Source organism: Daphnia pulex, chromosome 5, assembly GCF_021134715.1.
Source record: "Daphnia pulex isolate KAP4 chromosome 5, ASM2113471v1".
Lineage (NCBI taxonomy): Eukaryota > Metazoa > Arthropoda > Branchiopoda > Diplostraca > Daphniidae > Daphnia > Daphnia pulex.
The window spans coordinates 6,016,686-6,040,895 of NC_060021.1; the positions used below are offsets into that span (position 1 = coordinate 6,016,686).

The 24,210-nt window shown below is 42.4% G+C and overlaps 4 protein-coding genes and 2 long non-coding RNA genes across 19 annotated transcripts; 3 read left to right on the forward strand and 3 right to left on the reverse strand.

The window, feature by feature from the left end:
* Nucleotides 1-5: 5 nt before the first annotated feature.
* On the reverse strand, nucleotides 6-815 carry LOC124195060. The gene is made up of 3 exons (XR_006875128.1): nucleotides 706-815; nucleotides 483-620; nucleotides 6-408 (listed from the first exon to the last, which is right to left on the reverse strand). It is a non-coding gene; the product is annotated as an uncharacterized LOC124195060 (long non-coding RNA).
* A 483-nt stretch (nucleotides 816-1,298) lies between these two features.
* On the forward strand, nucleotides 1,299-2,016 carry LOC124195058 (importin-11-like). Its single transcript, XM_046589535.1, has 3 exons — nucleotides 1,299-1,447; nucleotides 1,514-1,678; nucleotides 1,746-2,016. The coding sequence occupies exons 1-3, from the start codon at nucleotides 1,346-1,348 to the stop codon at nucleotides 1,809-1,811; spliced, it is 333 nt and encodes a 110-aa protein (XP_046445491.1). The 5' UTR covers nucleotides 1,299-1,345; the 3' UTR covers nucleotides 1,812-2,016.
* An 850-nt stretch (nucleotides 2,017-2,866) lies between these two features.
* Nucleotides 2,867-5,344, reverse strand: LOC124195059. 11 transcript variants are annotated; one of them, XR_006875119.1, is made up of 9 exons: nucleotides 5,221-5,344; nucleotides 5,021-5,134; nucleotides 4,669-4,707; nucleotides 4,427-4,474; nucleotides 4,187-4,257; nucleotides 3,914-3,999; nucleotides 3,642-3,708; nucleotides 3,295-3,528; nucleotides 2,867-3,114 (listed from the first exon to the last, which is right to left on the reverse strand). It is a non-coding gene; the product is annotated as an uncharacterized LOC124195059 (long non-coding RNA). The 11 variants fall into 11 exon arrangements; XR_006875117.1 differs by having other exon boundaries at nucleotides 4,660-4,707; nucleotides 5,221-5,235; XR_006875123.1 differs by having other exon boundaries at nucleotides 4,958-5,134; nucleotides 5,221-5,235.
* A 293-nt stretch (nucleotides 5,345-5,637) lies between these two features.
* On the forward strand, nucleotides 5,638-9,130 carry LOC124195049 (WD repeat-containing protein 3-like). The gene is made up of 4 exons (XM_046589523.1): nucleotides 5,638-5,808; nucleotides 5,871-7,561; nucleotides 7,628-7,946; nucleotides 8,373-9,130. Exons 1-4 carry the CDS (start codon nucleotides 5,638-5,640, stop codon nucleotides 9,063-9,065), a joined length of 2,874 nt encoding a protein of 957 aa, XP_046445479.1. The 3' UTR covers nucleotides 9,066-9,130.
* A 662-nt stretch (nucleotides 9,131-9,792) lies between these two features.
* LOC124195051 (serine proteinase stubble-like) lies at nucleotides 9,793-23,210 on the forward strand. 4 transcript variants are annotated; one of them, XM_046589527.1, is made up of 9 exons: nucleotides 9,793-10,319; nucleotides 10,484-11,351; nucleotides 19,069-19,208; nucleotides 19,273-19,536; nucleotides 20,758-21,226; nucleotides 21,644-21,790; nucleotides 21,952-22,094; nucleotides 22,413-22,567; nucleotides 22,824-23,210. In XM_046589527.1, exons 3-9 carry the CDS (start codon nucleotides 19,124-19,126, stop codon nucleotides 22,980-22,982), a joined length of 1,422 nt encoding a protein of 473 aa, XP_046445483.1. In that variant the 5' UTR covers nucleotides 9,793-10,319; nucleotides 10,484-11,351; nucleotides 19,069-19,123; the 3' UTR covers nucleotides 22,983-23,210. The 4 variants fall into 4 exon arrangements, with proteins under 4 accessions (XP_046445483.1, XP_046445481.1, XP_046445482.1 ...); XM_046589525.1 differs by lacking the exon at nucleotides 9,793-10,319 and adding an exon at nucleotides 20,287-20,454 and having other exon boundaries at nucleotides 10,613-11,351; XM_046589526.1 differs by lacking the exon at nucleotides 9,793-10,319 and adding an exon at nucleotides 20,287-20,454 and having other exon boundaries at nucleotides 10,613-11,351; nucleotides 19,073-19,208; nucleotides 22,824-23,166.
* On the reverse strand, nucleotides 23,203-24,206 carry LOC124195056 (survival of motor neuron-related-splicing factor 30-like). The gene is made up of 3 exons (XM_046589532.1): nucleotides 23,695-24,206; nucleotides 23,506-23,632; nucleotides 23,203-23,418 (listed from the first exon to the last, which is right to left on the reverse strand). Exons 1-3 carry the CDS (start codon nucleotides 24,129-24,131, stop codon nucleotides 23,269-23,271), a joined length of 714 nt encoding a protein of 237 aa, XP_046445488.1. The 5' UTR covers nucleotides 24,132-24,206; the 3' UTR covers nucleotides 23,203-23,268.
* Nucleotides 24,207-24,210: the final 4 nt, after the last annotated feature.

The window sequence follows — 24,210 nt, forward strand, 5'->3', positions numbered from 1 at the left end:
TTGGAAAGATGGTTGTCAATGACCATTTTGGCAAACTTTACAGCAAGCATAAAGAATTTGACAATTATTGTGAAGTTAATCATCTTGGAGAATAATCTGCTTTTTGGTTTGTGCTGCACTTGAAATTGGCTTTTAATAGCTCGAAACTCCTCCCATGGGATGGGTTAGTTGTTGGCACCAAAGTTACACAAGTTATAGAATTTTATATCAAATTTTTATCAGCTTGGTTTCGTTGCAATACAGACTGCAAAAATGATCCCAAAAGCTGCATAAGGTATGCATTGTTTTACACAGTACTTTTTGGTTTACACAAGTATTTTTAATTTTTTAAGATTTATTTCAACATTGAATGTTTAGTGAAAACTTTATAAAGATGGCTGCTATCAGAGTGTCTGAAGGATATTGCATCTGAAGGATATCGACCAGCAAAAGGTATATTTCACTTTTTTCCTTCTCAAATTTAACTATGACTTAATTTTTACCTGGTTGTCATTTCAGATACCAAAGAGCCTGCCACTCTTGAGACCTATCGCATAAAGTCGGAAGATTTTACACCTTTCATTGATGTGCCGTCAATTAATTGAAAATTATTTGCTGCTGTCGCAAAAGGATCTACAGGTCTGGGAAACAAATCCGGAAGAATTTGGTAATTAAACTGATTTTTTAATTCCTTAATTTTGAATTTAAAAAATATATTTGTTTTACTAGCCGCTGAAGAAGGTGGAGAAGCTTGGAAATACAGTCTTAGGGTGTGTATGGAAATACTAAATTATAAATATCGTATTGCGACTATGAATTCTGTCGTTTTTTTAGCCTTGTACGGGATGTTTACTTCTAAGTCTCTTCCAGGAATATCAATCGATCTTGAGTCCCGTACTGATTTCAATGCTCAACGAGAGCATGGGACTGATACCACCAGATGATATGAATCGTATAATCAAGAAGGATTATGCGATGCTATTGGACTTGCAGCCTTTGAATTATTCGATGAGGTGGATTTTGATCGCTGGTTTAGTCAGGTTAGTAACATTTGACAACTATTTGTAACAGTAACTGATTCCCTTCCATTCAAAGGTTTTGTTGCAAGAACTTCGCGTTAAAGAGAATAACTACCGTATTCTACGACGAAGGGTGGTCTGGCTATTGGGTCATTGGATTGGTGTTAAACTACCTGTTGACCTCCGACCCTTGATTTACGAAACGGTAACAATTGTCACTTCTTTCTCCCATATTTGTGTGATTACGTCGTTTTTGTGTTTAAACTAAAAGGTCATTGGTTTAATGGAACCCAGCGAAGATCTTGTCATTTGACTGTCTGCTGCTGTGACATTGCGATCAGCTCCGGATGACTTTTGAGTTCAACGCCGAGCAATTTCTTCCGTTTCTAGAACGCTCTTTCTCATTGTTATTCACTCTTTTGAAAGAGACTGAAGAATGTGAAACCAAAGTTTGTTACATAAATTTTTGTTCGATCAATACTTTTGTTTTTCATTGTTATCTTTTTGCCTTTTAGATGAATGTGTTAAATGTGATGTCGCTTCTCATCGAATTACTGGGGAACCAAATGAAGCCTTTTCTCGGTACGTTGCTGCAACTCCTTCCCGCTTTATGGGATGCTTCTGAGGAGCACAATCTTCTACGGTGCGCTATTATTAGCACCCTCGTTCATGTTGTTAAGGTAAATTGTATTTTTTAACTATGTATTATTGGCCTGTTTAATCACTTTATTACTATTAAACAACCAGGGAGTAGGAGGTAATAGTGAAGATCTGCTTCATTGTCTGCTACCAGTTGTTTTCCTTATTGTTTAGAACTAGGATCTGAAAATCTCATTATATGCTGTGATATTCTTATAATCGTAATTTTTCACTAGTAGATGGAACAGGGATTCCTTAACCTTATTTCCTAGATGGGGAATTTATTTTAGCGATGCGGTCGTTTTCCATGTGTTTCTATATGGAATTTAATGTCAGAATATGTTTCTTTGTGTCTCCCATTAGTCTAATATGGAGTTTAAAAATTTTTTAAATGTTCAAGCTGCAATAATATGTAACAAATCAATACTAAATGAGAACTCGGAAAATTGTAGCCTTTTTTTCTGCTGAGTTCATCGTTTTACCTGTGTCTTATTTTTTTTCTAGGTAAAATTACAGTTGAGTTTTACAGTACGTAAGTACCGTAACGTTAACTTAAGCTCTCTGCAAACAGGAGTTCTGGAGAAGTACGTGATACCGAGGTAATAACTAATAAAGGAGACGCTAGACGAACGAACACATTTCCGCGTTGATATCGTGCTTCGTATAAATTTCACTCCTGTCGTGTTGCTCTCTATTTGGCTATTCGAACGTAGTATTAGTTTACAATAATACTTACAATAATTGCCGGAAGTGGAATCACGGACGACGGACAAGCTCGACACACTGGATCACGTCATCACCGCCACTAAGACCGTCATATCCGTATCCGACGCACCGGTTCGGATTTACCAATCCGTGTTTTAATTAGTCTGTTTGGCACCTCAAGCTCATCAGATTTATTTGTATCCGATTCTTTTCTCGTGATGTTAACATTTGGTCCTTCGAAAAGCAATCCATCCGTTCCGTTCAGTCGTTCGTGGCAAGCGTGGATGAAACTATTGGCTGTTAGTAGGTGGCTAAAGTTACGAGGTGTATTCGTGAAATTCCACCATTTAATTTAGAGATACTGATTGAAAATGTTTTCTTAATCCACGGCAGATTTATGATATCTTATATATTCAGTAAAAAAAAACAATGGTCCTTGTGGTTAACTACATCTTTTTTCTTTTCTGCCTATACGTTTTAAAACACAAGTTACAAATAATCCGGTAAGCAAATAAGCTGGTGGGTACACAGTTAAGCATTTGTATTGGTTTACATCATAAAACCTGTCGACAGAAACTTAAGTTTGTATCCCCAATTTAAACATTTCGGACAATTTGACAGGTCATGAAAGCAAATTACTCAAATAAAATCTTGCGAACCATCTTGTTTCTGTTCTTACCCCAAACTTTCCGGTACGCCAAAACTAATACCTGGGAACAATCAACTTTACATTTGAGATGGGACCAATATTTCAGCCAGTTCGCTCAAAAACCTGTATAATTTAATTTAAATAAATTACATGTCTACATAATAATACTGATTTTAATTGTACGGCATTAAGTATCAGACTGCAAGGAGTTTTTAAATCAGTTGTTCATACAATTTTTTGCGAACCATCCTGTTTTCATCACATTCTAAACATACCATATAAATTAAATGAAACATGCAATACCTAATCTCCAAACGCGTGTTACACCAATGTCGCCTTTAATTCAGCCAACCATCATGTGTATTTCACATTTTAGTCCCAACTTCAGATGGCCAGGATTCCGAAGCATTCATCCCTTTGTTACTGCCAGAAAGCACAATGATACCAGGAGAGGCAAAAGCCAACATTAGCAATGCAGTTTTACTTGTTCAGGAAGAAACGATCTGGACAGTATCGTACCATCAAAGTGTCTGTCCCCTGAAATGTTATAGAAGCACACCAAGCACATTTAGAAAATCCGCCATTCAAACGCAAATGACGTCTTTACTTTAAATTCAGAAGGTGCTAAGTAGACACAGAGATGAACTAACCTGATTTTAAGTAAAAGACCGGACAGCCCGCCATCAAACCGTTGATAACTACCACTGACAGTGAATCCTGACAACATAAATGAATGTTTAAAAGTGTTTTTTTTAAAGAAAAACCCATTCAACATCAGTAAGAAGTATTGTCCACACAGAATATTTTCAGGTTTCAAATGTCTAAAAGCATCAAAGCATAAAAATAGTCGACAAGGATAATTATAAATCGCTTACAATTCAGAAGAACACGGAAACGCGCTGAATAATTATAAATCGCTTACAATTCAAAAGAACACGGAAACGTACAGCTGAAACCCAGGTCGGCGGATACTGCTTGTAGAGTTTTGCGATACTTAACCGCCGAATCCTGCAAATACAAGCATAAAAACCACATGTGTAGTTACACTGAATACCATATTTCATTTCATGCTTGAATTAATCAATCAGATAAAAATTTCCACATGATATGGTACACATCTCGGCAGGAACCATTGAATTAATATTTACATCATTTGCGAAATTGCTGATCAAGAATAACAAAGATATATGCTTACCATCCACGCAGACCCACACTGTGCCGCGTAGTTTCCCTCGAAATTGCCAACTAGCGAACAGCCTGCATTGACTAAAATTTTAATTTAAACGATTACACCAATGACCAAACTTCAGGGTTATCAGACATAAAACTTTCAGAGGTCAGTACCAGAAATCCCTTTCATTACATAAATTCAATGACAATGTCTAGTTTATTTGTCCTCATTCTTAAAAAAAAAAGTAACAAAAAAAATACTCACATAAACCAAGCAATGAAGCCGCCATCAACAACCAGACCTGCACCAGACCTGGTTGAAACATGACAAGAAAAAAGTATTTAAGACTAATTTCCAAACCCCAATCACTAGACAATTCAAAATTAGTTTTCAGACTGCAAGGAGTTTAGAAATCACAGTTGCTCATTCACAATTTAGCGAACCATCCTATTTTCATCAAATAACAATACATAAAATGAAAAATGAAAGAGCATTACTTGACTTACTCGTGGTTTCATCCCAGCTGCCATATCAAGTCAGTGGCCCTATACTCAAATTAAAGAACAATAACAGTTAAAAAGGGTATGAATAGCAAGATGGGTTTCACATCTTAAATATTAACACTCTAGATTGGACATCATTTCGCCCTAGTTCAAGCAAATTCTTTCTTCACGCTAATTAAGCTCAGGAACCATGAAATAATCATTTGACCAATTTAATCAACATATTATTAAGCATCCATTGCTGGAATTTAAAAAAAAGCGATGTAAACTTTAAAAATAGGCCTACATTTACCCAATTTACATCGCCACGTGAGAATGACATCAGATTTCTGTAAGATGAAGGAACAACCAATACCTCTGAATCATACAGCAGCTGAGACAAGAATGATTATTTAAATCTTTCTTTCCTTATAAGAAAACAAGAAAACCATTGGTTTAAACAACGTTGCCAAAAAGGTCTCCTGGCGTGCTGGCAATTAAGAAAATAAATTTAAATTGTAAAATGTTAATTGTAAATAAAAGATAAGAAACCAAGGCCTACAAAATCTAAATTACATTTCTAACAGGACTAGTCTTCCTATGAAATTAGGAATTTCTGAGGTGCTAAGAAGTAGAAGTAGAACCAGAGATCAGCCAGGCCAGAGCAGAGACTTGGGAGTTGGGAGTAGTTCAATCTGAGTTCACTGATTTTAGAGCGCGCTCAGAGATTCAACACCACAGAGGTGCCAACCATGAAGCACGATAATGTCCTTGACACGTGTCAGAGCTATGGAATACTTTTAAACTACTTTACTTTTTTTACTGTTTAAATTTTCTTTTATCTTGGTTCTCAATATTCTGATCAGGCAACGCAGGAGGTTGCAGCAGACGACTTTTCGATATACGAGTTGTGCACATTCACACGTGCTCTCAATCGAATGTCAGATTTTCGGTTGATTTGAATTATTTTCATATTCTTTACCTTGTTCGAAAATGGGGTTGACAAAGCAATATCTTCGTTATATTCCCGGTCCAATATTCAATGTGATTGCAAGCTTAAAGTCCAATGCCGTGTTTGTCGAATTGAGAGCTCAAGTTGGTCGATATGTGGCTGCCGGAGCTTGCGAAAATGTCATCATTTGGGACTCGAAAACTGGAGAAAAGGTCTATAAACATTTCTTTATAATTTGTAGATAAAACTCACACTCTTTTATTTTTGTTTGCAGATCAACACTTTGTTGGGTGAGAAGCATTGTGTCACTATGTTGAAAACGAGCCCCAATAACAGACAAATCGCTGTTGGATACGAAGATGGTGTTGTCAGACTATTTGATCTTAACAGTGGAGAATGTTTGGTTACTTTTAGTGGACATAAAAGTGCTGCTACATGTTTGTCATTTGACATAGAAGGCATGAGGCTTGTGTCTGGAGCAAAAGACACAAACATCATTGTCTGGGACACTGTGGCGGAAGCTGGCCTTTTCCGATTGAGTGGGCACAAGGGCCCCATTACTAAATGCTGTTTTCTTGAGAGCCAAAACATTTTGGTTAGTAGTTCACTGGACACGTTGGTCAAATTCTGGGACCTCGACACCCAGCACTGTTTCAAAACCCTGGTGGGTCACAGATCTGAGGTATGGGAAATGGTCGTCATGAAAAACGATCGCTACTTGGTCACTGGATGCGGCGACAGTGAACTCAGAGTGTGGAAAATACGCTTCCCTGACTCTGAGGAAGATGACGAGAAGCAGAAAGCCACTCCCAAGAAAACCCGGAGAGATTCCGACGATGAAGAAGAAAAGAATGAAGATGGCAACGAAGAAGAGGATGATGACAACAGCATTCTTCAGTGCACCAAAATTGGAACAATTTTGAGACAGGGTCGCGATCGAGTCCTTAGCATGGTGACGGACCCGAGTCGTACTATTTTGTCGTGCCACGGAATGGATTCCATCGTGGAACTGTTTCGTTTCCACGACGAAGAAGAAATTCAAAAAATATTCAGCAAACGCCAACGGAAATTCAAAAAGCAAAATCCAGAATCGACGGAAGAATTGACTGTTGCCCTGCAAGATGAGGTGCTGCGAATCAAATCCGTCCAGGCTTCCGGCAAAGTCAAAGCTATCGACGTCCACGTTTCTACCAAAGGAGAGCTCAGGTTGTTGGCATTGTTACGCGGCAATTCGTTCGAGATCCACGTTGTGGATACCAAAGTCTCCAACAAAAATGACGCAACTAAAGTCGGGGCTCTGTCCATCCCCGGACATCGCACAGATGTACGAGCCCTTTGTTTCAGCTCGGACAAGATTGCTTTGGCATCAGCCAGTGGCGAGTCATTGAAAATCTGGAACCGAGGCTCCCAGAATTGTATCCGAACAATGGCGTGTGATTACGCCCTGTCGATTCTCTTCGCCACTGGCGACCGCAACGTGATCGTCGCCACGAAGACGGGCAAGCTTCAAATCTTCGACATTGCAGCCGGACGACTGCTGGAAGAAATTCGAGCTCACGAGGGCGAAGCCTGGACTGTGGCCATGAGCCCAGATCTTCGAGGAATAGCCAGTGGAGGCGCCGACAAGAGCGTGAAATTTTGGCAATTTGAATTGGTGGTGGACAAGGCAGTGGAGGAAGAAGATGAGGACGGCCAGATGAGAGGACACGGCGGTAAAAGAATGAGTCTGACCCACACGAAGACGTTACAGTTGGAAGAAGATGTCCTTTGCGTTCGATTTAGCCCCGACCAACGTCTCATTGCGGTTTCTCTGCTCGATTCGACCGTGAAAATTTTCTTTGCCGACACGCTTAAATTCTTTTTGTCACTCTACGGTCACAAGTTCCCCGTTCTCTGTATGGATATTTCTTACGATTCCACTACCATCATCACCGGTGGTGCCGACCGCAACATCAAAATTTGGGGGTTAGTTGGGACACAACAGATGATCAGCGATCTTAAAAATTAATCCCTATTGAATTCTATTAATAGATTGGACTTTGGCGATTGCCATCGGTCCATTTTCGCTCACGAGGACAGCATCCTGGGACTGCAGTTCGTCTCCAAGACGCATCTCTTTTTCTCCTGCGGCAAGGACGGCAAGCTGAAGCAGTGGGACGCGGACAATTTCGAGAACATCACGACCTTATCGGGTCATCACGGACAAGTGTGGACGCTGGCCGTTAGTGAGGATGGCAAGTACGTCAGCACGGCTGGACACGATCGCTCTATTCGTTTATGGGAGCGCACCCAGGAACCGCTGGTGCTCGAGGATGAACGCGAGACTCAGCGTGAAGCTGAAGCCGACCAGGTTTTTCTTTCTTTCTTTTTGGTCTTGTTTTCTTTCTTTTCTTTTTTTCCCTCCCGATTTGCCGCTAGAAAAAACTTGCTCCCATTCCACTTGAATTATTCCAATTGGCGTTTGGGGGCAACCTTCATTTTACAAATCGGTTAATAATATTCGCAACATTCCCCCATAGCCTCGAGCCTTTCAAATTGCACGAACCATAGAAACATTCAATTCCGCCTCTTCTTCTTGAACAACAACAACAACAAAAAAAGAAAGAAAATAATTGAGACCGAGGAGTTATTTTTGGCCCCGCCGGCAAAGAGAAAGGCTGGGCCATTGCTCTCGTGTTTCTTGTGAAATAATAAACTACCATCATGATTTCGCCCCCTATTTTCATTGATTTGTATTGATTTGTCCTTTTGTTATTTTTATCTGCGATTTTGTCAGGCATTGGCTCTTGGCGAGGACCGGGTGATGCCCGGCATCAAGGCGGGCGAGGAAGCCTCCCTGCCCGGCCGCAAAACGGTGGAAACTGAACGGGCAGCCGAGAGGATCATGGAAGCTGTCGAAGTTCACAAGGAAGTCTCGCAGCAGTTGGCCGAGTACCGTGAAAAAATCGATCTTCATCAGCAATCCGGCCGGAATGCCAGTGAAGCTCCCGCCGCTCCTCAACTCCATCCGCTGATGGTGGCGTATGACACGACCGATCCCGACAGGTATTTGTTGAAGGTGTTGCGCCAGGTGAAATCGAGCGAAGTGGAGGAAGCCCTACTGGTGCTGCCCTTCCATTACGTCGGCAGCCTGTTGTCCCTGCTGGATCAGTTGCTAGAAAAAGGCTGGGAAACGGAATTGGTGATGAGGATCCTGCTCTTCCTCGTTCGTCTCCACCACGGCCCCCTGTCCAACACTCCTTCCCTGCTGCCGATCCTGAACCGACTGCAAGGAGTGGCCCGCAAACGCGTGGATCAAGTCCGCGATCGCATCGGCTTCAACTTGGCCGGACTTCAGTACCTGCACCGAGAACTGGAAGAACGCGAGGCCGTACAGTTATTCGCCGACGCTTCCGACCGTGTCAAGCAGAAACGCAAGCAACGCCGCAACAAAGACAAAGTCAAACAAAGGGCCATTCTGACACTGTAAAATTATGGAAAAGAAATAATGACAGAAAAAAAAGAGAAAATTCCAATAAAAAAAAGTTAATGAAATGAAAAGAAATCATTTTTGTAGGGAAAAGTAACAGAAAAAGGGGATGGAGAACATTAGTCATTTTGGGTCGGTTGGTAAGAAAAAAGGGGAAAATTCCCTTGGAAAGAAACGATAAATTTAAGGCAACAAAAAACTGTCACAAAGAAATGTGTCAGCGACTTGGGAAAGAAAAAATAAAGTTGGAAATGTTAACGACCCGGTTGACGACGTCTATCGTCTTGATCAAGTCAAGAAAAATTTTGTCGAGTGTAAAATAATTGAATGTTTTTGCGACGATTCATTTGTGTTTCTCTGTTGAAAAAGTAGCGTTGGTTGCTCATCATTTTCATCATTTATGTGGCTGACGACATCAAACTTTGTTTGTGTTTAACGAAGTGTGTAGCCAGCAGAGAGAGAGGAGAGAAGATGTGGGTCTTTTGCAGGTACTAACTAGGAGAAAACGTCCCAGAGACTGGGGGATTGAGAAAATGAGGCGGCGTCGACTGACCTGTTGACCTACTGAGACTTGAAATATCAAAAGGCAACCAGGAGAAGAGTAGTGGACAGACGGGATTGTAGCCCCGGATGTCTGCCTGCGCACTGCCCTATGCTTGCCTTTAACTTACATTTTATATCTCCCTCCTCTCTATATATACCGTATCTTCTTTGGTTTATGAATTGTAGTAGAACAGCTACTTTAGTTTGTCTTTTTATCTTGTTCTAACCCCCTAAAAAAAGAAACTCGAGGTCTTCTGCGTCGTCGTGTCTTCTCTTTCCTTCCTTTCTCCCCCGTTTTTTTTTTCCCCTTTATTTGGTTTCGTTTTGTTTTCTCGTATTATTATTATTCCCTCTCTTTTGAGACTCGTTTCTTCGAAGGTAAAGGTGATTGGAGTTGTGTACGGTACGGCATTCCCGGAAATGAGCACACACACCGGTTCTTCTCGCGCTGCTAATAGGAAAAAGAGCTAGGTTGATAGTTACCAACATTTAACTTTGTCAATGTTTTATTTTCGTGTTCAGATAAATTGTCGAATCATCTTTTCCTTCATGTGAGAAAAACAAATAATAAATCTTGGCCAGCCGAGAGAAAACCTGGTGGACCCGATACCGAATCAACAGCACAAGGTGTTGTAGACACACCAGGTAGAAGACAAAGAAATCACCGCTACACACAAGAAGAGTTAAGCAGCGCGTGTATTATATACAAAGGTAAGGTTACTACTAACAACCCAGTGCCCGGTGTTTCGATCCTCTTATGCACATTCAAGTCAGTTAGTCCATATATATATTTTTTATTTTAACAACCTTCTTTTTTACTTTTTCGTTTCCATGTGTTTGTATATGCTGACCACACGGACCACCTGTCTTTCTAGCTCTTGGGTTGTGCGCCAGCGTGTTCCCCTTTTCTCTTTCATCTCCTTTTTATTCTCTCTCTATCTATCTCTCTCTCTCTCTTCATTCTCCTTCTCGTAGTGTAGTGGTGGTTTTCTTTTTTTCCGAGTTTTTCGCCCATCCATTCGGGGGTCCGTCCTGTTGGTTGGCGTACGCGCCCCTTAAACTATCTCGTCGACGAGTACCGCTCTGCCGACACTCAGTCCACGTTGAGCCGTGGGGCACTTCACAACTCCCCACAACCGCTCCTCTCTTCTCGTTTCCTTCCTCTCGTCAACAAAATCACTCGCTTTGATTTATTTTCTTCGAGGTGGGTGAGACGACGATTCTTCGTGGTTCGTCGCTACTGTGTGGACAGAAAACTAGAGTCAGGAAACGGACGGAAAACCTCAAATCCTAATTTGTTCCTCCCTTTTTCCTTGTGTGTAAATAATCCAGTCGATCGTCCGGCAAGGGTTGATCCGCGGTGCGTGCGTTCCAGTCATCCCCCTTTGTTTTGTAAACAAAAGACAACACACACACAAAAAACAGTCTCGAACAATCAGTTGTGAGATTTCAATGTGCGATCTCCACTTTCTTTCCGTCGCTGATTTGGAAATGGCAACAGGAAATTGAATCGAAAAATAACAAAAACACAACAACCATGTGCCCAGACACGCTACCGTCCATGTTACATTAAGTTTCTTTTCTTTTCCCTCCGTACCATCGACCAATCCTCTTCTCTTTCTTCCACTTCCGACTGCAATAAAATCATCACTCGAATTGTTACGACGACCGGAAAGGACTTCTTCCATTTAGCCACCACCAAGTTGTCGACATCCAAGACGGATTCAATCACCCCAAAATCAGGTAAGACCCCAAATCGATTGTTATTAGAAAGTTGAGTTCAGTTTTGGACGGTATTTAGGGTGTGAGTCACGTTGACTCGTATTTCTTGGGTTGTCAGCCAAATTGGCAAAGAAGTAGGAAGAAGAAAAAAAAGCTCAGGTGAAAAGAAGAAGAAGAAACTCTTAAAAGAGGACGCGCCTTTCACGGCACACCGGGGGGATTTGTTTTTTGTGTTGTTTGTTGTTGTGTTCAACGAACCGGCGATTGGCGCTCTAACCTCGATTTCTTTTTATTCCACCAACGAGTAAAGTTGTTGCAACCCGCCTTCGTGGTTCTCGTTGTTTAGTCCGATGATTTTCGGTGGACGACTTTGTCCGACGACGACCGACGTCCTTTCTTTATTGTTTCCTCATGTCGGTCGATTATTCAATTCAAACGACCAAGTCGATTATCCGTCATCGCGCGTCGTCAAAAAACTTTCACGTCCTCACCTATTGTTCCGCTTTCAAATCCGGTGTTGGGTCGCGTGCTGTCATTTCTCAATTCTTTGGCAGCGGTCGTACTCTCTCTCTCTCCTCCGCCGAACCGCAGTTGCTAATGTTTTCGTCATTTCATCGCTCACCAAAATTTACGGTAGTTGACTATTATCATTCGGGTTGCAATTTTTTTGTTTTTCATTTTCTCTTCCTCGACCGCGATTTCAATGAAATAAAAGAAACCCGTGGCCGCATGCCATTGACGGAGAAACTCGCATCTATGCAGCATCTTTTTTTCCTTTGCGGGCGGCCGCGGTTTCCATCGTTCGTGAGTAGGGGAGACCAGATCTCTACATTCTGAGGGTCAGTTTTTTGAAACTTTTTTTTTATTGATAAATCTGATCACGTAACGGCGGTTTTGGTTGCTGAGCCTATTTTCACGATCGCTGTTTTTGGTTTGACCATACGGTCCACACGATCATCTGGGCTGTTGTTATTGGTCATGAAAGAAGAAGCACGTGCCGATTCCTTGATCTTCTCGGCTCGCAAATGTTCATCGAGGATTACGACTTTTGATGTCCCCATCTTGGGATCCGTAGAATCCGTTATGTGCGCCTCCTCTCTTGTGCTTTTTTGAGAGCACAGCTGATTGCACTTTTGTGAACTAGCGCAGCCCCTCGAAAAGTTTCAAGTTTCTTCTTCTTCTTCTTGGTAGTAGCCACAAGGCCAACAGCTTCGCCAGTAATTCCATAACTCGCTTGGTGTTGTTATTATGACGACCTTATTCATTGCAGTAGGGAACCCTTGGCCACTGTAGAATTTCCAGTGGACTATTTTTGTTTTGTTTTTGTTTGACCGTTTGAAATGAGGTTGTTGTTTTTTTCTTTTTCTTTTTTAACGTTGAACTTTGGAAGTAAATCGGACAAGTGCTGACGGATGGGTTGACCGGAATTCCTACACACACCTCCCAATGGGGTTGAATTCTAGTTGTATAGAATTAAAAATGGATGTAGTCTATATAATCCCCGATTGAAGAAATAACTCTGTTGGATCCCATCGTGTGACACGAGGAAAAAAGACAATGCTTGCAGCTGGAGCATTCCTCTTATCGGACGGATGGGAAAATCCGTCAGTGTCGTCGACAATGCCAAGATGAGAAACAAAAGAAATTTGGAAACATTATTTAGACGGGGAGGAGGGAATGATGGATTTTGTTTTTTGAAGGGAGGAAAAAATCCGTTTTGGCGATACCGACGAATCACGTTTTTTTTTCTCTCTCATCACCTGCCTCTTATCTTTTCGTTCGTCACTAGGACGCGACCTTGTTTTCTTGTATTTTTTGGAACCTTTTTTTTTCTTTATAAGCGATGGACGAGCCCTGAGCAATGGCGTGAATATCTCGGCCACTAGTCGAATTGAATTCGAATCCTATAGAATTGATACGATTTACAGCCGTTTTCTCGCCTGAATGGACGTTGAATAGTGCCACTATTAGAATTATTAAGAAATCTCCTTTTCTTTTTTCTGACTGGGTTGTTGCTTTTCTTGTCAGCTCCAAAGTGCTCTAGTAGATTTAATGGGGTCGTCCGGTGAAACACATTTTCTCGTTCAACTGTCGTTCACTCAGTAACAAAAATAAAATGGGTGCAATTCAGTTTTAAGAGCAGGAGGAAGAATTAAGAAGTCTTCTTCGTGAGTGCTCTCAATGTCGAGATCGCCGCCCGGGTTGTATGTGGCTTCTAACCTCAATATTTTCATTCCGGCCCGTCTGCATTGTTGTATTATAGCCGTTTCGCTCGGTAGAGCCCTGCTGACTTACTCACCGAAAACTCACGGTGGTAAAATCGTCTGTGACAATGAAGTTGAGATCGGTTCCATCCATTCATCCGCTACCAAACTCTGTTCCTTTTTTTTTAAAGTCGCCGTTTGAATCCAACTGGTGTAACGTTCGGCGTGCAGTGGTGCTTGTAACATTGTTGTGGCCCAGCAGCAGCGGCACTTTCTTTAATAGCACAAAGAAGAAGTATGATCCTTTACCCCATAACTTTGGGTGGATGTCGTTTCCACTGAAAAGTCACGGATGAACGAACCCGACCCAGCTGCCAATGAGGCCACACGTCGCAGTTCAATAGGGAAACGATAGAAAATGATCAAATGGGGAAAAAGAAAAAAAAACTTTTCTGGGAAAGAAACGATTTTTTTTTTTATTCGTCGATATAAATCCGGGATTGGTTGTTTCGATTCGTCTGGTGAATGTATTTTATTCACGAGATTCAACCTACCTTTGGAATACTAAAAGACCGAAAATTCCCATTTTCGGATGGGGAAAACAACAGCAATATAAATATTTCGTGATTCTCTCTGTCCTGGTCTTTTTTATTAATATCAAAGAAAAAGTAGGATCTCATCGAGAAAGAGAGAGAGATGATTTACAGTACTGCATGTAAGACTACCTGGTACTGAAAAAGTGATTCGGCGGATGCATTAGTGGGATAGACCCTTATGCTTCTTTATTTCCCTTTGTTGAGACACGCAACCGTCTGCAGGTCACTAACCCCCTGCCTACCGAGACGGTCCGAGACAATCAAATGAGGCGGAGCCACAGACAGAGAAAAGTTAACTTAGATACACCGGAAGGTCTTGTCTTTATCTCGTTCGCGCTATCAGATAAACACACGCACGTATAGGCTGCAATTCTGCGGGTCATTGAAAGTGATGATCGTCGCTCGGAATCTTTTTACACATTCTGGGACACCATTTTCTCTTTGCTGGCCTTGTTCTTTTCTTTTCAAAATCGGAGAAATGGAACGTGACAAACGGCATTTTAAGTTTGAAAAAAAAAACTCCAAACCAACACGCACAATTTTGAAGAAGACAAAACAAACGGATCTTTTCTTTCTTTTTTCATCCGTCAGCCGTTGGGATCATTTTCAAATGGCACCTGTCACGGAGATAATTCGGAGACAAAACTGCCAAGTCCAGTTATAACATCGTCAGCCTTTTATCAACAAACTTGCCGTGGACGGTTATTTCCTATCGTAAAACGGAGAAGAATGAAAAATAAAAAGGCAATTTTCATACATAAAATTGTGTGAGTCTTTTCGTTGCCGCCGATCATTGGAGCATCGGGACAAATGCCACTCGGCCCACAAAAATTTCTTTTGGCTCAAGAGGAACACTTTGCGTGTTTTGTCCGATTGGCGCTAGATTTTATGTGCCGCAATCGACTTCCTCCTTCTGACTGAATTCGTGAGGCTGCATTTAACTCGTCCCAAATCAGAAAAAAAGAGAAATGCAACTGCAATTGCACCGTGTCTGGATGAATAACTCACGCTCTCAATAGTCTAGGCACTTGTTTTGGCTCATTATTTTGTGAGTAGCGCGTGAAGAGGGGGAAAAAAAAGAATGGAGGAAGGCGTGGATCGTCTGCGAAAATCCGGAGCGAACTGATGAATGAGCTGCTTATTCACTTTGATGTAGGTTGTCTGTGTCAGAGAATGAAAGAGCATTGCATAATCGTGAGCATATATTGTCTGGCCGGAGTACCCGCAGTGGCCGTTTGGCATTTTTCTAGTTTGAATTTCACCGCCCAAAACTGTGTTGTTTTCCCCCCTCCATTGAAACTATTTGAGGCTGGTTCGGCAAATCTGCCATCAACCAGTTGCCGAAATAAATTAGCTAGTCGAACAAGTCCAACAACATCTTTTTGGTTTACTGCTCAAAACCCCCCAGTCTCCTCTTTGTGTCTATTTGGCTGAAACTATACGAGGAAAAAGAAGAAGAAGAAGACCAGAGGCTCGGTCGTCACACTGGTTACTCCGTTAGATCGCGTATAGAGCCAAAGGGCTATAAGAAACACAACAAGAGGCTATCAGCAAAACCGGTTTTCCCGTCTTTTTTTAGTTCTTCTTCTTCTCACTATTTATTCTCGTCTCCTTTTCGCCGCACCATTCTTTCGACTGGCCGCCACTATAACTCACGGCTCGTCGTCACCACCTTTGAATACGAAATGATTTTTCGTTCAACTTGGACGGCGACGACTGAAAAAAAGAAAAGACAGGTTTCCGTTTTTTTCTTTCCCTGTTGTGAGCATTTTGGAGGTGACGGATCTAGGCCGATGTTGTATGAGATATTCATCCAGATTTGGAGTTGTTTCGTGTTTTGATTTGGTAATTATTGGGCAATCAAACAGCAAGCGGAAGTTGGTCTGCTCTCCTTAGCTCTCACTTCCTGGTCCAAACAAAAAAGAGAGAAAATTTCATTTAAATGGCGATTAACCTCTTCGCGGCCAACATTGTGTGGGTTTGACACGGCGGCGCCCTTTTTAAAATTGGCACGCGAGCCGTTTTTCTTGTTTCCACTTGAAATTGTTTTTAAGGTCGCCAGGTTATTATTTAATCTTGAACCAGAAAAAGCCAAAAAACAAACTGGTTTGCATCTTCTTCTCCCCGAGATGCAAATTTAGTAAAGAGAAATAACACATAACAGAGACGGGGGGCCCCACTTCGTTCACGCAGCCAAAAGTGGACGCTCCTCGTTTTAATAGGTCAAACCCAGCTGATCCTTTATGTGTTATTGTCTCTCGTTCAACTCCCTATAAAAATCTGGTCCTTTCAGAAGTTGATTCAGTTGGTTGTTGTTTTTTTCTTGTTTTGTTTTTTCTTAAAACAGGAGTTTTGGGTGGGAAGTGAACTAATTTGGATGTCGCTGACCACTTTTTAGCCATATTGGGAGGAGGAAAAAGAACCACAAAAAGGAGAACAGAAATGTAGGTGCACACACGGATGGAGGAGGATAGGATAACGTCATCATCTTTCACGGGCGAGCGGGGGGGAATGTGGGTCGACTTCTTTCTCTCTCCAACTATTTTTCGAACGATTCTTTTTGGCGTTTTCTCTAAACGCACGCGCGGTACAGGGCCGAAAGAGAAAACCCGCCCACTCAAACGAGGACTTAAAAGTAGAAAATGGGAGGAATGATTGCCCGCGCATTATGCATATTATCAGAGAGAGAGAGGTATGCACGTGAGCAGCAGGAGTAGTAGTAGTAGTAGTAGTGGTAGAAGCAAGTTGCTTATTGTCCATCCATCACACACCTGTGGTGCTTTGCTTTCTCCATTACTACACGACTTACTCGCCTGACATCCAACTCTCTTTCTCTTCTTCTTCTTGGGGGTATACATAGTCTCTGGGGGTACACGACGGGCACCGGCATCTGGGCGGACCGACCGTGCAGGTTCCTTTTATCTCTCAATCTCGTTGGTGGTGCTCGTTACGCCAACACAATTCTAACCAGACGAGCCAGATTGATGGATAGTTTTTCTTGCTCGTGTGTGCAAGTGTAGAGACAAAGACGCCCTGGATTTTTCTGAAAATTAAACTCAGTGGGACAGCAGCAGCACTCTACACTGGATTTCAGCTGCTGAACCAAACCCCGTTCGGTGGCATTGCGGGACGAGAAAAAAAAAACAACCGTTGGTCTATGACACCGTCAAGAAAAGGAAGAAGAAGAAGAAAGAAATTTACGCGTCTAATAAAAAAGAATAACTCGGCTGGTCTCTTTACCCCTTGGGGCTCTCTTGCGTGTAATAAAATGACGATGATGAACGTGCAACCAACTACAAAACTCTCGAGTCATTTCTTCTCATCGGAAAAGAAGAATTTTTTTTAGTTAGAAGAAGATGCTGAACATTTTTTCTCTTGTGTGTGAATGATTGGGTGTACACGGGATTATGTTTTTTAACGGTAATGCCCTGGTAGATTACGCGTTCACCGGTATGTTTCCTAGGGGTGTAAACCCCACAGAAAGACCTTTGACTCTTTCCGAACTCCCTTACGGTGGGGCCTTGAAAAAGTAAAAAAGGAGAAACAAGTGGGAAAATTTGTTCACATTTTTTCACACGGTCATTTTCTTTTTCTTCCTGGCGTCCTTTTACCTTTCACCGTGGCGGAGCGGAACCGCGGCGACGGGAACAACGTTCCAGGCGACGAGTACCGTTTTCTTCTTTTGTTTTAAATTGAAAATGCCAGTCTTGTTCGTCGAGGAGAACATTTTTTCGGCCGCCGACAATCGCGACAGCGACCACGTTGGAATGAATGGCAAGAAAACAGCAGTTGGGTAGGAACTTGACGAGCCGCAAATCCAACGCCCGCCCGTCACAACTTGAGCTATAGAGTCACGCTTCTGCAACTGCTCACAAAAGAAAATGACATATCGCCCGTACGGGTTTCCAGACAGCGCAGGATTACATGAGATATTCCGAAAGGGATGGCCCATTATTTGTCATGAGACGACCATCGGTCATTTCTTTTTCCCCCAGTCGTTTTGAAATATGGCGGCGGGAAGATAAACGACAGTAGGAAATTGAGAAACATCTAATAATGTTTCGCCGCGCTCCTGTCCCATATAAGAGAGGGACAAGTAAACGCACGATCACGAGCAACAGTCGTTTGATTGACCCGTAATTTCCTTTGATCATATTCGGGGGCTTTTTTTTTCACGGGCGATAAGAAAGAAATATTTTATTTGACTTTAATCGTCTGAGCTCCTCTCGACTGTCATTGCGATGATGAATCTGTCTGATCATTAAATTCCTTCCTTTTTTTATTTTTCTTTTGTCTGATATTTCGGAATATTATCGAGTCACGCCGGTAGCTCGGCTCCAGTCAATAGTTAATAAGCCCTCTGAACACGGAACACTATTCTAACGGTGTTGTTCTCTCCCGCCGACTCACGGGACACACACACACACAGAGACATAAGTAAAATCAACTCTGGCGGACTTCTCTCTCATTCTCTTTTCGGCGTGACAAACTAACCAAGTGACCGACATTTATGTCTTTCCCTCCTCCCTTTTGGGGGCCATCATTACGGCTGCCACCATAGAGAGGCAGTGCAGGTTTGGCTTCAACTTGGACTGGACTGGTGAGTACACCTCGACGCAATCGGCCAATTAAAAGAATAGAATTACGACGTGATATCACACCGCCGCCCACGTGACGGCATAATTGGCGGCTCCCCGCTTTGCTTGAAACGCAATTTTCGGTTGCAGTGGGGTGGCGGTTATCATTTCGCTCTTTTTATTACGAATTTATTTCCAACCGACGCGATACTCGAAACTAATTTCCAACCAAAATTCCGCTTGCGGTAGAATATCATACTATCTATAATAGAGTTGTAATAATGGTCAACATGGTCGTCCAATCCGAAATGGTTTTTTATTTTATTTCTTCATAATTTTGTTCAATTTTCATTTTGGCCAGGAAGTTCACATCACGTCGGCTTCGTCGTCGTCGTGCAGCCTGTTCCGGGACGTCCATGATGATGACCCGGCTACTGGCCTCATTCCATGGGTTGTCATTCCTTTTCATCTTTGTCATTTTCACTTCAGTCGAGAGCACAGGTAAAGTCCAGTGAAACACACACGAATGCAGCACGTTGTTAACAGTTGTTTGCGCTTGATATAGATGGACAGTGCGAAAGTTGCACGTTGACGGTGATGTGTTGGATGAACGGCGGGATCAGAGAGGGAGGATGTCCAGGTCCGTCGTGGTTGGTGACGTGCTGCGTCCCTCAGGTGACACGCAACAGCGAAGACGACACCATCATCCAGTCGGACCTTCGGGGACCGCCCCTCACCGCTGGACTCCGATCCGCACCAGGAGGCGCTCCCTTCATCCTGGCCAACACGTTAGGAGAGTCGATCGCCAACCTTCAGGGCCGCGATGATTGTAAGTTGGACCATTTTCTTTTATTCGCCGAAATCTCTCTCCTTGTTTTAACTGTATCAAACTTTATGGGCCCTCGGTGTCGGTGGGATCGAGTGCTCCGTGTTGCTTTTGTTTTTGCATGATGCGTTGCTCTCCAAATACTTTTCCATTTCATTTGTAAATTTCCCATTAGAGAGAAAAAGGGGCGGGCGAAATAGGGGGGGAAGCCGGATTCCCGTTCACTTGAGCGTGAGTTGTGAAAGGAGGGAAACACCTTCTCCCATGAACCTACCGTAACTTTGCGAGGGGTCGTGAGCTGTGTGTGTGTGTGTGTGTTTTGAGTGAGGAAAAAACGAAGCAAAACGGAAAAGAGCTAACGGATCTCTAACCGATTAACACATTCAATTACCCCCTTTTTATTTATTCTCTTGTCGTTCCCCCCGCCGACCTTATCTCGTTGTTGCTCGACATTCGTTTATTCTGTTTGCCCCCACTGCTTAAAGCAGCTGGGAAACGGCAGGGAAAAATAGGGTCCTCCACACCATATTTCACCTGTATAATTTAGGAGGAAATTTGATTAGTCTAAGCGTTGCTCTACAATTCAGAAATAACTGCTTCTTGTGCTTCTTTCTCCTTTTCCTATAAAACAATTTCAATAATTTGTAATTCAAAATTCAACCTAACCGAATCCTGTTTGGTGTTGACCCAATTAAACAAAAAAAAAAAAAAAAAAAACCAAAAAAACCAAACCAAAAAAACAAAAACAAAAAGTCCGTGGAGGTGGAGGATCATCCAGTCCACCGTTTATCTCGCATGCTCGGTTCTATATGCCGCCTAACCACCCGAGTCTGTTCCTTCGCTTTGAACCTCGCTTGAGAGAACCTCCTATCCTGCCTCCTGCGATGCCAGCGTTCGAGAACGTCATCACTACCACGACAGGTAAAAATATTTAAAACAAACAGCAAAAGCACGAGAAATTCAGTCATGGAACAAAACCGGACAAACTTATACTCATCGAACTTCTAATGGACCGGATGCCCCGATTGCATCTCGTCACGCTAGAAAAGAGGAAAAAAAACAAACAATAATAGTGTCTTTTAAAAGACCGTTCAAACGGTACAACTACTAAAAATAAACTAAAAGTTTGAAGGTGTTGTTGGTGTTGGTCCAAAATCACTAATATTTAAATTCTTTAACAATGCTAATTGCTTTCTTCTTTCTTGACTCGATATTGAAAAAAAGGGATGTCAACGTCACCATCGCAAAATCACTATTTCATCAAGAACAACAACAACAACAACAAGGCTCCGGGAAGTCCGTTCTCGTCGTCAGCCGTGCCATACAACCAGTTGCAGCCACCTCTCCCACCGCCGCTGCCCCCGTCACCGCCGCAACAACAACCACAACATCATGTGATGACACAGCAGCAGCTCTACCAGCACAAGAATTTCCAAATGCAACAGCAGATGTTCCCGCAACAGCCGCACGGCTACATCGGCCTGAATAGTCTCAACAGTCTGTCAGGGCCTCGGCCCGTCTGTGGCGTCCAGCCGCTCAAGTCCAGCAAGCTTCAGAAACGGATCATCGGCGGGGATCAGGCCGCCTTCGGAGAGTTCCCGTGGCAGGCTCACATCCGCATCGCTGGATTCCAGTGCGGAGGAGTCTTACTCAATCACCAGTACATCGCCACGGCTGCCCACTGCGTTCACAGGTGACTTTTTCCTAATTTGCTTCTGACCGCTACCTACCGTTTAGGCTCCCCCCCCCCCTTCTTGCTGCTCAGTAAACTGAACAATTGACCGCTACTAAACGCTTGCTGACCGCAGTCGAGTAAGCTGGACTCGTGTCTGTCCCAGCGCACGGTCTGTCCGCTGCTGCCCAAAATGAAGCGAAAACCGCATTAGTCTCGTTTAATGATTCTTTTCTTTTGTGACCCGCAACCGCGTCCGTTATTGAGTTATTGCGGTCCTCCGCTTCTTTTGTCTAATTAGAATTCTCTGTTTTTGTATCACAAGTGAGGAGCCTGCTGCATTCCGTGAGACGACGGGACTGCACGCATTCCTTTTCCTTGTTGTCACTGATGTGATCGAGTGTTTCAGATTCTAATCTTGTTTTTCTCGACTCGCAGGGCCAAACTATCGCAAATCATCATCTACCTGGGAGAGTACGATACAAAGGACTTGGACAAGGCAGAAATTCTACCCAAAGAGACACTTGGCGTCGTCGAGAGAAAGATTCATCCGCAATTCAAATATATGCTGACTCAACCCGACCGGTAAAAAATAAGAAAAAATGTGTTGGTCTTTCTCCAGTAATAACCGTCATTTGTTTGTTTTTTTCTTGTCGAATTTTTGATTTGATTTGTATGTGAATTCCTTGTGGTTCCGGTTTCGTTCGGTCACCAAAACGCTGCCATAAAATCGTCCACTTTGACAGCTACGACGTGGCCGTTCTCAAGTTGAGCCGCTCGGTCGGCTTTCGCGACAACATCCTACCCATCTGCCTACCACCGCAGGGCAAAGATTACGAAGGAGCCCTCGGCGTTGTGGCTGGATGGGGAAAAACGGATACATCGTTCGGTACGAGTTGCTTTCGCCACTGTTTGCGACCTTTTCTTTCATATATTAATATAAAAAACAACATTCACCGTACAGTCGTACCTACTGTTGTACATATACCCCACTTTTTTCCGCCACATCACCCACCCAATGCACCCTAACAACGAAAGCTCCGACCGTGACTCACGCAAGAGCACACATTGGCCTGTTGGTTCCGTGTGACTCCCTCCCACGTTCATTTCATTTATAGGCGACACTAAATTCTTAATTGAAGACTCTTTGTTGTTTAAATTATTTGATCTATCGTGTGATGATCATATTTCTGTGTTTGTTGTACAGGAAAAACGGGGACCAACTTGCTTCAAAAAGTCTACGTACCGATCATCAACAATCGAGTTTGCTACGCCTGGCACGAACTCAAAGACATCATTTTAGAACTGCACGATGAAATGTTCTGCGCCGGACACGAACAGGGCAAAATGGATGCATGTCTCGTAAGTCCAATCAACACAATTCTATTCCACATCAACGATACGTTCTACCCTGTAGTCCTGTACTACTGCGATGTCTATCTGTCAACATGTCCTTGTGACATAAAACACACACAAAAAAAAAAAAAACAAAAAAAAAACAAAAATAAGATTCGGCGTTTAGCCATTATGACAGTCACGATTTCGTGTCTGATAGCATTTAACAGAAAAACAATAAAGCAGTAAGATTTTCATGTAATTTTTTTTTTGTGTTTTTCAGGGCGATTCTGGAGGACCATTGGTGGTGAACGATGGAGGCAGATGGACATTGGTCGGAATCACTTCGGCCGGGTTCGGTTGCGCAGTGGACCATCAGCCGGGAATTTACCACAAAGTCAGTAAGACGGTACCTTGGATCTTGGCGAATATCAACGATTAAATTAACGAGGAAAAAAGAAGTAAAATAACGCGACGATTAATGACAATACTTAATTAATAATACAAACGAAGCGAATTCATCGGTCTTGTGATCCTATTTTCCACACACGCCTTTTCCTTATCTTTCGTATGTCTCTTAAGTAAATGTGTTATGATATTTTAATTTTCAAAGTATCGGGACAACACAAAATAAACGACAAAAAATGATGCCATCTGGCAAATTACAAAACGAAAGGTTTATTTTTTACTTTTTTCTCATTCGAATTCATATTTGATGGATAGGTTTGTTATTTCTTCTTGCGTTTTTCTGCTTGCATATAATCAGTCATGGGTCGGCCGGAAATTCCACAAGTTCCAACTCCAACTTTACCGCCAGGTCCATCTGGGGTGGCAAAGATGGACTTTTTGACTATTCCACCTTTCTTGGTTTTCAGAGCCTGAAAGAAGAAAAGAAAGAAAGAATGGTAAATGTAAAAAAAAAAAAACACATTAAATTTAGGACTGTCAAAAGAATGCCAACATACTTTGGCATTGAAAGTTTGCCATTTGCTTTTCTCCTCTTCCCTGGCCTCTTCCAGTTCCTTCATTTTCACCAATTTCTTTTGTTTCTTTTGCTTCAAATACTCTCGCTGCTTTTGAAGCTGCTCCTTCCTAAATAAATAAGAAAACATAGATGAAATATAAAGCATTTCAATGATTTCTTTTTTACTTACTTGGTTTTGAGTTTCTCTGCCAAGCTCTTGTCTGACATCCCACCTTCAAGCCCCCGTGGTCTTTCTTTAAGTTTGTCAGTAGTTGTTACATCTGAATTTCCGTAGGCATCAAAACGAATGGAGACTTCTCCATCTTCTGACAGTGCTTCAATTGTGCAATCATAATATTGCTTGTTGTTGCTCCATGGAGCCATGCACTTGTCTCCAACGGACCACTGAATTACTTTTTTGTGTGACCCTCTATCGCTGCTTTTGTTTTTAGAATCATCTTCGGTTTCCCGCTGGGCATTGATAAGTTCGTTGGTAAGAGCAATCACTTCAACTAGATCTTGCTTCAATTTCAGCAATTCCTCGCTCGTTGCGTCTGCAGTTAATGCAGCTTCAACTTGCTGTAGTTGAAGTTTGTATGTATCTAAGCTAAGTCTGAGTTCTTCCATCTTAATTAAAACTGTAGGGGATTTATTTTGAAAATATTGTTCTTGTCAAAATAATGTAGAATAATAAGCTAAGAGAAAC